The following is a 16,853-nucleotide window of genomic DNA, read 5'->3' on the forward strand; positions in this document are numbered from 1 at the left end:
GGCCGGCCGCCGGCAGATCGTAGTGAACCCCTTATAAGTAATATTTACTTTGGCCAGGAAATCTATTCAACTGTAATGGCTCTCTCCATCCCCGCTACATAAGAATTGGTAATATCTGAATTGCTATCTATACTATATTTTGGTAGATGTATGGTTTTGATAGATACAGAGAAAGGGATGATGAAGTTCCATAAAAAATGGCAATTACATATTGACTTTCTACTTACTCCCTTGTCTAGCAACATAATGAAAGTATTTAAAAACATTACCTGGTCTCAACATAGGCAATTTTCGTATACCTTTCTTTCTTTTTCTGTATACTTTTCACCACTACGCCTGAAAATACCCCATACTCATTTTTTGCAGCCTGACCCTTTATTGACCCTCCTCCATATGCCCTCATCCTCATGTCTCTCTTTTCTGCCTCTTTTCCTCCCTTTTTTCATTACTTTCAACATTAAAAAACAGACTGTACACAATTATAAAAGAAGCTATCCAGCTTTATTATTTGTTTGTCTTCTTTTTATTTGTTGTCTGTTTACAGCAATATTTTATTTTCATGACGGTTCCTTTCTCATTGTTGTTCACTTTTCAATATACAGGTTGTCATTACAGCAAAATGTATGACTTCTAAAAATCTCATATTATTATACTCCAAATATCCATGTATAGTTCAACATTTATTGCAATGTCTGTCATTTTATGGATATATGTTTTGCTTTGAAAACCATCAAAGATACTTGATCCTTCTAAAACTGTCATGTACCGAGCTTCCACAAGATGGCAGTACAGCTGCGTTATTTGACCTTTCTGAGCTACAAAGGTATATTTTTAACACACAGTGGGGTATATTTACTAAGGTCCCGATTTTGACTGAGATGCCGTTTTTTCTTCAAAGTGTCATGTCGGGAATTTACTAAGCAAAAATCTCGGCAGTGATGAGGGCATTCGTAATATTTTGGAGGTCATAGGAAAAAATTACGAATCAATACACCATCGGTCAAATACGCCTGCAATTTGGTAGAAATCGGTAATTTACTAAAAAGTGCAAATCACAAACACTGCCGACAATAGCCAAACACTGCCGTGCTGAAATACAATTCGTGAAAAAGTGCTAAAAAAAACAGACCTGCTTTTTTATCCCGTGTTTGGCTAGGCATGCACGGATCCATGAGATCCGTGCATGTTTATCAGTGGGAAGGGATGGGAAAGTGTTTTTTTTTGGGGAAAAAAATGCGTGGGGTCCGCCCTCCTAAGCAAAACCAGCCTCGGGCTCTTTGAGCCGGTCCTGGTTGCAAAAATATGGGGGGGAAAATGATAGGGGTTCCCCCATATTTAAACAACCAGCACCGGGCTCTGCACCTGGTCCTGGTTCCAAAAATACGGGGGACAAAAAGCGTAGGGGTCCCCCGTATTTCTGAAACCAGCACCGGGCTCCACTAGCCAGATACATAATGCCACAGCCGGGGGACACTTTTATATAGGTCCCGGCGGCCCTGGCATTACATAACCAACTAGTCACCCCTGGCCGGGGTACCCTGGAGGAGTGGGGACCCCTTCAATCAAGGGGTCCCCCCCCTCCAGCCACCCATGGACCAGGGGTGAAGCCCGAGGCTGTCCCCCCCCATCCAAGTGCTGCGGATGGGAGGCTGATAGCCGTTTTGTAAAAAAAATGAATATTGTTTTTAGTAGCAGTACTACAAGTCCCAGCAAGCCTCCCCCGCAAGCTGGTACTTGGAGAACCACAAGTACCAGCATGCGGAGGAACACCGGGCCCGCTGGTACCTGTAGTACTACTACTAAAAAAATACCCCAATAAAAACATAAGACACACACCTTGAAAGTAAAACTTTAATGCATACATCCACACCTCCATATACACATACTTACCTATGTTCACACGAGGGTCGGTCCTCTTCTCCATGTAGAATCCATGGTGTACCTGTGGAAAAAATTATAGTCACAAAATCCAGTGTAGAAGGCTCTTCTTGTAATCCATTTGTAATCCAGGTACTTGGCAAAAAAAAAAAACGGATACCCGACCTCGCACTGAAAGGGGCCCCATGTTTTCACATGGGACCCCTTTCCCCGAATGCCAGAAACCCCCTCTGACTTATGTCTGAGGGTTCCATCAGCCAATCAGGGAGCGCCACATTGTGGCACCCTCCTGATTGGCTGTGTGCTCCTGTACTGTATGACAGACAGCACCCAGCAGTGTTACAATGTAGCGCCTATGCGCTCCATTGTAACCAATGGTGGGAACTTTGTGGTCAGCGGTGAGGTTACTTTCGGTCAACCGCTGACCACAAAGTTCCCACCATTGGTTACAATGGAGCGCATAGGCGCTACATTGTAACACTGCCGGGTGCTGCCTGTCATACAGTACAGGAGCACACAGCCAATCACACACACACACGGAGTCTCCCTTACCCGATATTTAAAAAAACTTAATATTTAGAAAACAGGAATATTACGGACAGCCGAAAAAATTTCATGACATTATCTAGTAGCAGCAGCTTATGACTGGGGGTGTATGAGTGGCTTGGCATGTATAGCTATAGATATATATATAGAGAGAGAGAGAGAGAGAGAGAGAGAGAGAGAGAGATAAATAGATTAAACAGATAGATAGATAGATAGATAGATAGATAGATAGATAGATAGATAGATAGATAGATAGATAGATAGATGCTTTCTCCTCCATTGTAGGAAACTGAGACAGCATGTAACTTGATGATGCGGCAGATTATCTGTATGTGCTCACAGCTGCTATAGAAACAGTGCAATTGATAGAAGTATGGGTGTGGAAAAGGGTTTGAGTTTATCTGTGTAGATGCTATTTTTAGTTATGTAGTATTTAGTAAATGTATTCCATAGCTTGTATGTGATGAAACAGGGAAAGTAGCACATTGACAATGAAGAATTTTGGATGTGGTAGTGTGTATCTTATGAAGGGGAAATAAGAAATATATAACAATAACACCTACAAGATTTGCATAATTGCAGCACACATGCTCCCTCCCCCAACACCTCCCCATTGTGCATGGCTCCCTTCAGATTGCAGTGGTGGATGGGCAGTGGACCATAATGACACAATGGGGGTAATTCCAAGTTGATCGCAGCAGGAAATTTTTTAGCAATTGGGCAAAACCATGTGCACTGCAGGGGAGGGACAGATATAACATGTGCAGAGAGAGTTAGATTTGGGTGGGTTATTTTATTTCTGTGCAGGGTAAATACTGGCTGCTTTATTTTTACACTGCAATTTAGATTGCAGATTGAACACACCACACCCAAATCTAACTCTCTCTGCACATGTTATATCTGCCTCCCCTGCAGTGAACATGGTTTTGCCCAATTGCTAAAAAAATTCCTGCTGCGATCAACTTGGAATTACCCCCAATAAACATTAAATTGTGTCATTCATGAAAATGTCGACATGAGGGCTAATTCAGACCTGATAGCTGCTGTGCGTTTTCGCACAGCAGGCGATCAGGTCTGAACTGCGTATACACCGCAATGTGCAGGCACGACGGTCTGCAGTGAAGGGGAGCGCCGGGAAGCGACGGGATGGTGTGAAAAATCAGATCGCATCGGCGATCGCAAGAAGATTACCAGGAAGAGGGCGTTTATGGGTGGCAACTGACCGTTTTCAGGGAGTGTCCGGAAAAATGCAGGAGGGACCCGGTGTTTTGTAGGAGGATTCGTGATGTCAGCTCCGGCCCCGATCATCGCAGCGGCTGAGTAAGTGCTGGGCTGTGCAGAGACTGCACAAACCTCTGTTTGTGCAGCTCTCCTGCACATGCGATCGCACCCCTGTACAGCGATTTCCGCCTCCCCCTGTAGGCGGTGACTACCTGATCGCAGGGATGCAAAAAAGCGATCAGGTCTGAATTACCCCCATGATCACAATGTTGACATTGATCGTATAAAAGCATGTCTATACAGGTTGAGTATCCCATATCCAAATATTCCGAAATACGGAATATTCCGAAATACGGACTTTTTTGAGTGAGAGTGAGATAGTGAAACTTTTGTTTTCTGATGGCTCAATGTACACAAACTTTGTTTAATACACAAAGTTATTAAAAAATATTGTATAAAATTACCTTCAGGCTGTGTGTATAAGGTGTATATGAAACATAAATGCATTCTGTGCTTAGACTTAGGTCCCATCACCATGATATCTCATTATGGTATGCAATTATTCCAAAATACGGAAAAATCCCATATCCAAAATACCTCTGGTCCCAAGCATTTTGGATAAGGGATACTCAACCTGTATTACAGATGTGTCCACTTACATCTAGCCTCCCTGTATGTTAAACAGCCTTTCTAGTCACACCAGGCGTGACTTGGTAGTGCCAAACATCTTTACGTGTGACTTTTTCCTTTAGAACTAATTTTAATCGCAACACTATGCGAATAAGACACACAAGCAGCTCATGCTGACTAAAATTATATGCAGCATGCCTTTAAGCCTGTGTGCGACCGTGGCTGTATCTAGAATATATATATTTCCTAGAAAACACTGTAATTTAGCATTTCATATGCAGTTACAGCCAAAGTCGTACACAGAATATAGGCATGCTGCACATAATTTTAATAAGCAGAGTCTGCTTGTGCGTCCTATTCACATAGTGATGCGAATAAGATGATTTTTCGTGAAAAAAAAAAACCCTGATGCATTGCATAGGACCTGTCAGCCACTCACGCTAGGCATCTCCCGCTACGTGGTGATTTGAGGAAAGATGTATGAAACATCTGTATGCATGTTGATATTTTGAAGTAAAATGTTATGTAATGAAATATGTTATGAAATAAATGTCAGTAAAAATGTTGACATTCAAAACTCAGGCATGTCTATATTATGAATGTATGACAAAAAATAGTTAGATTTAAGAAAAAAAAATGTCCTCCCAAATCCATAGCCAGCCGCAGACATTTGAGTCTGGTCTGGTATTGGAAGATAGGGGAAAAACAGCTGAGGGTTCCCCCTATTTTCCAATAACCAGCACTGGGCTGAACCAGCCGGAGGGATTATGCTACAGCAGGGAGACACACAGCATGGTGGTCCCCCTGCCATAACATCAGAGGCGTCACTAAATGCAGTGACACCCAGTGTGGCATCGCAAGAAGGAGGTGGGGCTTCATGAGAAGGGGGCAGGGCTTCTCGAGAAGGGGCAGCCTTTGCATTCTGATCCCCGTTTTCATCACTTCGGGGGTTCGAGAGATGCTGGGCTGCCCCCGGGGAGTGCTGTGGCTGCAGTGGCAGGAGCAGAGTGCTGCACATAACAAATTTTTTCCTTACATTTTACTATTTTGCTGCTCATACGCTGCAGCCTCAGGTGTCTAAGATGTCGGCTTTTGTTTATGTCCCTGTTTTTGACTGACTACATATTAATTGATTTGTGTAGTCCACATAATGTACTGTACCTGTCAACATTATGCTGTAATTTATCACATGAAATCTTGCTTCCAAACAAATACACGCAATGGAACTCAGTGACTAGTTATTCTCACAAATATATTTTTCAGTGGCAAAGGTGATTTTCATTATCCCGCCAATAAACCTATGTATACAGTACTGTTCTTATCAAATTTTCTCTTAACAAAAAGGAACAACAGCATTCATATTTAGCAACAAACATAACACATAGATCCTAACCAACAACCTATGTGACAATTTATTACAAAGATGAAGCCGCTCACCCCTCCGCATGGAACGCAGGCTTTGCTTGGCATGGCGGTGTAGCTCCTCCACACAAGTGGGTCTAGTAGTGGGTAGGAAAATGTTCCTCTGCTGATGCCAGGATGTTTTGTAATACACACTGAGCTTGCTCTCTGCATCAAGGTTCGAAACCGCTGTTAGAGGGTAGAAGAGAAAAAATGCAATTTAGTCAAGTCACTTTGGTCCATTCTTTAGAAAAGTCAAAAGACATATGACATTCCAGTTCACAGAATACACAAGACAAAGATATATTATGTTTCATATACTTGTCAACATTTACTACACTTGTTTAACAAATGTTGCTGCAGTGACTCAAATCACAAATACATTTGGTTTGTCAATTTACTGTATGTATTTTATACAAACTATGCAAATAATGTATATAATACAACCATATATTCATACTGCATACATAGAATTTGCTGAGTGCATGGAGGATATTCGCAAGTGTGGAACATAGCTAGCAGATTGCTTTCCACAGCTTTCATCTTCAATGGTTGCTTTATGGCTTATAGTCAGGGCCATAATAAAGGGTGGTGCAGACAGTGCACCACACCCAGCAGAGGTTGCCCTGGGGACGCAACTGGCCGCAGCAGCAATGTCCAAATGCTGGGCCCTCGCAGTGAAGTTTTTATCAGTAGTGCGCTCTGCTCTTTGTTAGGCTGTCAAGGCTTTGAATGGTGCCTTACAGCTCTCGCACAGAGAGTGTGGGAGCGGCGGGAGTGCCTTACAGCCCCCCACAGTGCTGAGGAGCGATAGGAGCAGTAGCAGTATCACTGAGGAAGCAACTTTCTGAGCCACGAATGCAGCAGCCAGGTGAGTAACCACTGTCAACCTATGGGAGCAGAAGTAGGGGGTCGGAGTGGGGGAGCTGAGGGAGCAATGCAGGACTGCTAATCTAAGCTAGTTTGTGAAGGGGGTGAGAGGGAGGGAGGCTTCTCTGTGTTCAAAAAGTACAGAAGAGAGTTAGAGACTTGGGGTAAAGCTTTTACTGTATAACACAGCCAGGGACTCTCATCAGTGTTCTGGGAGCAGAGACCTAGACAGAAGCCACTACAGTTGGTGTATAGGGTGGGTGCTGGACATGTGTGCATGTCATTTAGTAATAATAGCTATGAGAGTGAGTGACCCCTACCGATGTGTGTGGGAACACACAGATTGACATATATATCCTGCCTCTCAGTTGTTTCAGTGAGGAATGCTCTGCAGATGTCAATCTACTGAGACAGTTTAACCTCTGAATTTGCTTATATTTTGTACATGTATACAGAAAATAAAGAGTACTACTATATGATGTAGTATGGGTTTTACCAGTGTACGTAGAAACTCAGTGTCATTACATAGTGCAGTATGTCGTTATCAGTTTTATTATAATAAATGTCCCTAGGAAATGGTGTATGTAAGAACTGAGGTGCGCAGTATTGTCATAGAGTTTTTGCTTTAAATACTTCCCTAAATGTGTACCTCCACTCCAGAGTGCACTACTGTGTGGTCCAGTGTATATAAGGAGCAATACGGTGTGGTGTAAAGTAAATAATGGACACTACTATGTTACGTTACGTGAATAAGGGGCACTACTGTGAGGTGTAAACGTGTATAAGGGAAACTACTGTGTGATGTAATGTGAATTGGGGGCACTACTGTGAGGTGTAAGCATGTATAAGGGACACTACTGTGTGATGTAACGTGACTAAGGGACACCATTGTGTAATGTAATGTGAATAAGGTTGCACTGCTGTGTTGTGAAATCTCAATTGTGGCTACTATTGTGTCGCCAAGTCCCTTTTTGGGGGTACACGACTTTGCTGCACGCTGTCCTTTTTTCAAGTACGGGGGTGGGAGTGCCAATGGCCTTGCTGGCACAGGGCACTAAAATATCTGGTTACGGCTCTGCTCATAGTTGCCAACATTTACTAAATAATTTCTTGGACACTTTGCTGCTGAACTAGAACATCTAAGCACAACTCTAAAGGTGCGTACACAGTGCGATTTGTGCTTATGATTTTGACTATATAGTCAAAATCGTAAGATAAGTCAGCACAAATTGCACCGTGTGTATGCACTTGCGATGCCGATACGCGGTCCCATGGGATCGGCATCGTAAGGAGATATAGTGTGTGCAGGCAGAGTCGATACTGACTAGATTGGAGGCTTATGCCTCCAGGCAGTTTCTAGTCAATATCAGCCATTAGCCAGAACCGCACTGTGTGTACGCACCTTTAGAAGACCTTATCACACTACAATCCCCATAATATGGACATTACTTTGTTTAAATACATTGAACATTTCTGGATTTTAAGTGCTACTCATTGAGAAATTAATTTATAAGTAATAAAGAATATTATCAGAAAGCTAATAAGGCCACTTCATTGATCTGAAGGTCCAAATGTAACTATAGGGATATTTCCAAAGACAACAATTTCCAGCAACTAATCTTTAAAACCTACTGATAGTCAGTAGAAGAACATCCAACTTCTGTCCATCAGTAAATAGAGAAATCCATCCATCAGTAAAACTACTTGTCTTACTGATAGTAAATATCAATGTGTAACATGCACCACACCAATGATTTGGGCCTAGCAGGTTTAACCAAAAGTTCTGGTCCCCCAAATATCAAATTGCTTCAAAATACTAATAATCATTAATATTACATTAATGTGTAATACTGTTGTACATTAAAAAAACACAAGAAACAAAATATACGTTAAGTATAAGCGGACGACAGAAAAACCAAGTAAATATTTGGGGCAGAAATCCATGAGTAAACCCTGGTTATGTAGGGCTTTGTAAGTTAGTAAGCCAATCCTGAAAAATACTTGAATCTTACAGCCAGCCAATCAAGAAATTGGAAAATGTATTATGTAGCAAGAATAGGACTGGTTGGTTAACAGCCTGGCAGCTGCATCTTGTACCAGCTGCAAACTGTGTAATTATTTTGTTAGGAAAACCAGGTATAAGTGAGCTAATCAAGTGTTTCATTCTGGCTTTGTTCCTTAGATGAAAGAATGAAGATTTGATCATGGCTGACACCTAATATCTAAATGTCAAGCTACAATCCAGGGCAACACCAAGCTTCTGAACATGATCAGAATATTGCAACTCCAAAACCCCATGCACAAGTAAAACAAGTAAAATTGGTCGTCAAAGCTGTACTCATCCATCATGGAGCTCAGCTAGGCCACCAATTTATATAGGGGGTCATTCCGACCCGTTCGCAAGCAGCGTTTTTTCGTGCGGAATGCACACGCGCGGCTGGTGCAGGGCGCGTGCACAATGTTGCCCGGCGACAGGGGTCGCCGGGTTACCTCGCAGCTTCCAACGGAAGAAGATTGCCAGCAAGGAGGCGTGGAGGGGCGGATCCGGACCGTTGGAGAGCGTTTTCGGGGAGTGGTTAGTATAACGCAGGCGTGTCCAGGACAACGGAGGGCGGTGGAGTGACGTCAAAGCCGGCCCCATCATCGCTGGATCCAACGCACAGCGTAAGTAGGTATAGGGCTACTTTTCTTCTGCTTGATTATTTTTAGCTAAGCAGGGCTGCACAAGCGATCGCAGCCCTGCTAAGCTAAAATACACTCCCCCATAGGCGTGGACTGTTGATCGCAGCAGCAGCTAAAAGTTGCTGGCTGCGATCAACTCGGAATGACCACCATAGTGTTCTCAGTACACGGTACAAAAGATAGAAACATTTGAGTTACATCTGCTTAGCAGGCCAAGCCATGACGGGCATCTAATTCTAACACTCAGTGATCACATGTATACTATAAACAGCATGGAAGATAGAATAAAACCCTGTAGAACAGTATGAATTGTGTAATGGTTAGCATAGCACTGAGTTCATGGGTTTGATTCCCACCATAGCTCTAACTGTCTGGAATTTGTGTATGTTGTATATTGTGTATATTCTCCCTATGCTTGCATGGGTCTCCTCCGGGTCCTCTGGTTTCCTCACACGCTCCAAAAATATTCTGGTAGGTTAATTGTCTGCCAACAAAAAAATGTAACTCCCATGCTAAAAAAGATATATATATATACATATAACCCTAGTATTTAAGTATTTATGTACATGTGTTTAGGGCAGACAAGATGGGCCAAGCGGTTCTTAGCTGCAGTCAAATTCTATGTTTCTGTGTAACACCGGCAATGGCAATAGAACTGTTGATGAGGAGTCTACTCCTAAAGACACTTTCTGTGACCTGCTGGTGACAAACAATTTGAACCATGAAGAGTCCAATTTGTGCCATCCAGCTCACTTTGAATCTATGGTCTACGGTATCAATTGCTGCAGATATATCCTGAAGTATTAATATTCAACAAGCTCATTTCTTCCTTGTAATCAGAAAATCACCAAGCACAAACCACTGCTGATTCAGTGCTATGTTATATTCTGAATCAAATGAATTATAATATAATGGGTTAACAGACGGGTTTCCAGTTGAATAGCAACCACTGTTTCAATAACTTGTCCTAAGGAAGGTTTGATAAAAAAAAAAGTAAGGTGGCTGGTCTGTAGTTTGTCAAGCAGTCTAAAAAACTAAATAAGGTTTACTTTAAAAGATGTCCAACAACAACTTCATTTAGTTTTTCAGGAAATTTCTCTAGATTCAAAGGGCTCTTCTTAGATTTGCTAAAATACAGTACAGTAGTCAACAATAAAAAAAATCAAGTGCCAACAAATGATATGTGCAATGCAAAATAAATTCTATAGCTGGACTACACAACTATTATAGTCTGCTTAACCTGGAGCAGAGGCGGCGGAACCTGCTCAGCAAAGGGATGCAGTGCAGGTAGGTGCCAGGCATGAGATGCGCTCTCCCTGCTCTGCATCCCTGTGCTGTGCGCTGTTGCTGTCGCTGCGCCTACCACTGTACAAGCAGCGGTAGCCAACAGCCTGGATCACAGCTCTTCCAGTCCCCACTCCAGCTGCGCGGCTGATGTCACCAGGCTCTTCCCGTCCTGTGTCAACGCAGTGATGCTAGAAGGAGGAGGTGTGGGGGTGGAACTGACTCCGAGTGCAGAGAGCTGCAGTTACTGCTGACTGCAGTACTGCCAGGAGCCACTAGATGCCCCCCATCTCCATAGAGACATCTCATCACCTGCCAGGACTCAGGAACAATAGAGAGACTGCCCAGGACCAGTACAGAGGAACTAAGTGACTTTTCTGTTTATGTGTGATTGTCTTTCTGTCTATTATCTGTCTATCTGTCTATCTGTCTATCTATCTATCTATCTATCTATCTATGTGTCTAGTATCTATCTATCTATCTATCTATCTATCTATCTATCTATCTATCTATCTATCTATCTTTCTGTGTCTGTCTGTCTATCTATGTATCTATCTATCTATTTATTATTTATTACCAGTTATTTATATAGCGCACACATATTCTGCAGCGCTTTACAGAGAATATTTGGCCATTCACATCAGTCCCTGCCCCAATGGAGCTTACAATCTATATTCCCTAGCACATTTATATGCACACACATTCATACTATGGTTAATTTGGGTCAGAAGCCAACTAACCTATTAGTATATTTATGGATTGTGGGAGGAAACCGGAGTACCCGGAGGAAACCCACGCACGTACGGGGAGAATATACAAACTCCACACAGTTAGGGCCATGGTGGGAATCAAACCCATGACCTTAGTGCTGTGAGGCAGTAATGCTAACCATTACACCATCTATCTATCTATCTATCTATCTATCTATCTATCTATCTATCTATCTATCTAAGTGTTTGTCTATTATCTATCCATATATGTGTCTATCTATCTGTCTATTATCTATCTATCTATCTATCTATCTATCTATCTATCTATCTATCTATCTATCTATCTATCTGTCTGTCTATCTATGTGTCTATCTATCTATCTATCTATCTATGTGTCTGTCTGTCTGTCTTTTTGTCTGTCTATCTATGTGTCTATGTATCTGTCTATTATCTATCTATGTGTCTATCTATCTATTTGACTATTATCTATCTATCTGTCTATTATCTATCTATCTATGTGTCTATCTATCTATGTGTCTACTATCTATCTATATATCTATCTATGGTGAAGAAAGAGGCGGCACCATCTATGTGTCTATCTATGTGTCTGTCTGTCTGTCTGTCTATCTATCTATCTATCTATCTCTCTATCTATGTGTCTATTATCTATCTATCTATCTATCTATCTATCTATCTATCTATCTATCTATCTATCTATCTGTCCAGGGGCGGAACTGCCGGAGACAACGGAGTCTGTTGCCACCGGGTTCCAGCCCAGAAAGGGCATTTCCGTCGTTGTCCCCCGTTCCATTTGTACCCATTCTGCAGTTGCTGTAGTAGAGGAGCCACCAAGCACAGCGTCTATCATCCGCTGCGTTCGCTCCTCCTCTGTGACTGTCTAGGTGCTCTGGACTGCAGACATCACGTGACATATGACAGCAGCCCGGAGTGAGGAGCTGGCGATGTAAGGGGGTCATGGCTAAACCGGAAAGCACCAGGAACACATCGGTGTCCCTTATACATAGGCGCTGCCTTGCTGAGTAGCCCGGGGTCCGGAGGCTGTACACGCGGCTTGCACTGAGCTGGCATCCCTGCTCTGGCATCTGGGTTCCTGCTTTCTCTGTGCTGTGGTGTGCGGCCGCATCTCTCCACACTCCGGGTGCCGCTGAAGTGCCTGTGTGAGGCGGTTACCCTTCCTTGCTGCCAACACCTTCCAGCTGTACAGTAGCTGGAGACCCGGGGGATCGTGCTGCACAGTGAGGAGCCGACAGGGACACCGTGCGGGTGAGCAGTGTGGGGCTGTCACTGACTGGGGAGTGTGCATGGGGATCCAGTCTGCAGTGTTAAGTGCAAGCCCTATTGGGGGAGGGGGGAATGAGGGGGGGAGGGCGCCGATCTTCGGTGCGCACTGTCCCTTTATTAAGTATGGAAGTGAGGGCGCAAATTTATAGTTTGCAGGGGGGCGCCAACACCCTTGCACCGGCCCTGACTGGTGCAACAGTGAAACTACGTTTGGCAAAAAAATGTTGAAAGCAAGTGTCATTTTATATAGATGCTGTAGCTTCTCTGTCCACTTAGTGTTGGGGTAGGGGGCTTGATGTAGTTTGAACTATGAACTATGTTTACCTGTTCCTCCAGCAGGTCCTACCTAATTCTAAAGTCAATATGTAACTATATGTTAAATCAAAATAAATTCTTATATCATGCTTGACAATAGATCCCAATGGGCAGGTAGGAAATGCCTAGGAAGAGGGTGTGGCATGGTGAATCGCATCATAAAGACCCAGCCACCTACTCCTTAATGCCACAATTTGAGTCAACAAGTGGCGCAGCCACGATGATGTGTTTAACCCCGATTCCTGGATTGCCCACTTCTACTACTCCTAGGATTTCAGAATTTACCAAAATGTGTGAGTCTCCTGGACTTCCAGGTGAGTAGGCAACTGATATATCCATTATTTATTTTATTTTTTCAGGAGATAATTAATTCTGCTTAAAAGTGATTCTAGAAAAGCTCAGACTTACCAAGAGAATAAAGTGGTGGCTTGGAATATAACAAACAAGTTCCCAAGCACACAAAGTAAGGACAGAACACACAACCCCATGTGCTGATAAAGTGTTGCTTAACTCTCTATTATATGTATATATTTATTTATTTATTTCATTTATTAATAGATATATAACTTAGGTAGACAGTGTACAGATGAATCATATCTTTAACAAACAGATCTGCATTTCACAATTGTTGCTTATCAGTCAGCAGGCTTTCCATCTTCACAGTCATGGCAGACAGTAAATGGAGTCTGGATTGGCTGTTTAACATGCCTCATTAGACTCCAAGGGGAGGGTTTACTGAGAGTCCGTACCTTATTTTACAATTACATACCCATGTCCGAGCACACAGTGTGATTAATACTCTGCACCTGCCAGAAACTATTCTTAGAAAATGACTCATTGGCTTTCTATGTGTTTACCTGGTTATATGATACCATACCTGCCAACTTCATAATGAACAGAAAAGAGTTAGTTTAAACTGCACACAGAGCACAATAAAGGTACAACCTATTGTACTGATGATGAATTACTTTTTTTTCTAAACAAAACTGGTAAAATATCTACAAACTACATTAAAGAAATAAAATACTATGAACTATTTTAAAGCTGTAAAACAAGAAAAACATAATTAACTTTCACGTTTCACATTTAGAATGGTGTCAGTGGATGCACCCTACATGAACTGACGTGCACAGAAATTGTATACATAATAGGAAGGAAACGGAGATTGGTGAGTCATGGGGAACTGTGGTAAATAATAATACACTAGCAATGATATAGATGCAGTAAAGCAGGACATGTGACAGCTGCCATGACCAATGCCATTAGAGCTCTGAAGGTACAGCTCCTTCACACCCATGCACTGATAACACCATAATGTGTATTTATGAACACCTAACAATAATGAGGGTTGCAAGTTGCAGAAATAAAATTCTGTGATTGTAAATTATCAGTATTATGAATATGAGCAATACTCAGCGCTCCCCGTCCAACCCATGCAATACTGCTACTGAGCACAAGGGGTTAACGTACCTCTGCACTCAGCTAGTCTTTGCTGATATGCTCATGTGTTAGTAGTCTAGCCAGCTGCTATTATGGCATTAACCACCTTGATGTTTAAGGAAAACCACTTTAGCTGGTGAATAAATAACTGTTAAACATGCCCCACTGTACTGCAATATCCTAATGCATTTGTTATTCTTTATCCAATACCACATGTCAAAATCCTGTATCCATTTATACTGTGCTTTGTAACACATTTTAAGATGAGTAGTGTGACATGTACTAAGCAGTGATAAAAGTGGAGAAGTGAGCCAGTGGAGATGTTGCCAATCAGCTGCTCTGTATACTTATATAGTATGCAAATTATAAATGCTACGTCAATGCTGATTGGTTGCCATGGGCAACTTCTCCACTGGCTCACTTCTCCACTTTTATCACTGCTTTGTACGGGTGTAGTATGGTATGCCGGTGACCAGCTTACCGGCGCCGGGAGCCCGACCGCCGACATACCGACAGTGTGGCGAGCGCAAAGGAGCCCCTTGCGGGCTCGCTGCGCTCGCCACGCTGCGGGCACGGTGGCGCGCTACCACGCTATTTATTCTCCCTCCAGGGGGGTCGTGGGCCCCCATGAGGGAGAATAGCTGTCGGTATGCCGGGTGTCGGGATCCCGGCGCCATTATACTGTGCGCCGGGATCCCGACATTCGGCATACTGAAGACCACCCCTTTGTACATGTCCCCCGTAGAGCCCAACATAATGAAAATAGGAATCGGGGGAGCTTGTTTGCAGCACATAACTGGGGGCACGGCTACATCACAGTGGGTGTGTCTAGCACCTTTGCACTACTGTTCTGCCTATAGCCTCCATCTCCTTCCTAAACACCCTTAACCTCTTCAGTGGTATGCCTGGAAATCTTACGGGGTAGCCAGCGCTGTCAGCGTTTCCGGGCATGCTATTGACTGATTCCTCAGGGACTGCCGTGCAGCGTGACGGCGCCCGGGTATCAGCATAAGCTATTATGGAGTTAAGCCAGCCCCCCAGACTCCTATTGGCTGGGGGGCGGGCTTAACTGTATACTTCACCTCCCCTTCAGCACTTTAACCCCTGCATCCTGGGAATTAAAAACACACCATCGTAAGTGTGTATTTTTTTAAATAAAAACTCACACCCAGAGACTGCACACGGGTCCCCTCCTCTCTGGATATCCCCAGTATACATGTATATTAAACAATCGTGTAAGCAGAGCCGGTTCTAGCCCTTTTTGCGCCCCGGGCGGGAAATAGGGGCGTGGCTTCATACAGGGGGTATGGTCAGTTACGCCCCCTGTACAGTAGAGTAGCACCGCTGAAATGCTGTGCAGTGCACGATGACGTCATCGCGCACCGCACAGCAAAGGTCCTCTCCATGAAGGGAAACTAAACGCGCAGCGTCTAGTTCCCTTCACAGCGGGACCAGCCGGGGGACACAGCCGGCAGCACAGCAGTAGCGGATCTTGCCATGGTGCGGCGCCCTCCGGATGGCGCCGGCAAAAGTCCTGCTTGCCCGTGGCAAGATCCGCTGCTGCGTGTAAGCCAGGCATGTCCAAACTGCGGCCCTCCAGCTGTTGAGAAACTACAAATCCCAGCATGCACTGACACAGCTTTAGCATTCTCTGACAGCAAAACTCTGTCAGGGCATGCTGGGATATGTAGTTTCACAACAGCTGGAGGGCCGCAGTTTGGACATGCCTGGCAGGGCCGGTTCCAGGGCTTCGGGCCCCCCCGGCGGCATTAGGGGCGTGGCTTCATACAGGGGGCGTGGTCAGTTACGCCCCCTGTACTGTTGTAGGATGTGCGGTGCGCGATGACATCATCGCGCACCGCACAGCAAAGGTCCTCTCCACGTAGGTAAACTAGACGCTAAGCGTCTAGTTCCCTTCGTGGAGAGGACCTTTGCTGTGCGGTGCGCGATGACGTCAACGCGCACTGCACATCATTACAGTGAAGGTCCTCTCCAGGAAGGGAAACTAGACGCCACGCGTCTAGTTTACCTTCACAGCGGACAGCGGGCCGCGGCAGCGGGGGGCACCACAGCAGCAGCAGCGGATCTTGCCATGGTGCGGCGCCCTCCGGAAGGCGGCGCCCCGGGCAAAAGTCCTGCTTGCCCGTGGCAAGATCCGCTACTGATGCCTGGTGTAAGCAATACAACACAATGCAATTAAAAGTCAAATAGTAAAATAAAAACACTGTAACAAGAACAGTGATATGAACATAATTCAGAGCACATTATTAAACAGTGAATAACACATAGTAAGTCAAAATATAAACCCAAAGGAATAGTCATGGGAGGAACACACACCATGGTGTATTGAACAGAATTAGAATGAAGGACTGCCAGTCTCGAGTACGACTAAATTAAGGTGTGTACTTTTTAATAAAAACCCACCACTGAAGGGGTTAAACTATTGCACACACTGGAGACACCTGCCAATAATTCATGTGTCCCCCAGTTACTTCTCACTCCCCTGTAATATGTAGATGACAACACAGAGACACAGACCTCTTAAATCAGGCATGTCCCACTGATAATAAGGGA

General features: G+C 43.9%; 1 protein-coding gene across 1 annotated transcript in view; it reads right to left on the reverse strand.

Annotated features, from left to right (window-relative positions):
• NHS (NHS actin remodeling regulator) overlaps nt 1-16,853 on the reverse strand; it is a 315,160-nt gene that overhangs the window by 46,945 nt on the left and 251,362 nt on the right. The window contains exon 2 of the mRNA XM_063953931.1: nt 5,713-5,865. Coding sequence (XP_063810001.1) covers nt 5,713-5,865 — 153 coding nt within the window. The remainder of the gene's footprint in view (nt 1-5,712; nt 5,866-16,853) is intronic.

The sequence above is a fragment of the Pseudophryne corroboree genome, chromosome 2 (genome assembly GCF_028390025.1).
Source record: "Pseudophryne corroboree isolate aPseCor3 chromosome 2, aPseCor3.hap2, whole genome shotgun sequence".
NCBI lineage: Eukaryota > Metazoa > Chordata > Amphibia > Anura > Myobatrachidae > Pseudophryne > Pseudophryne corroboree.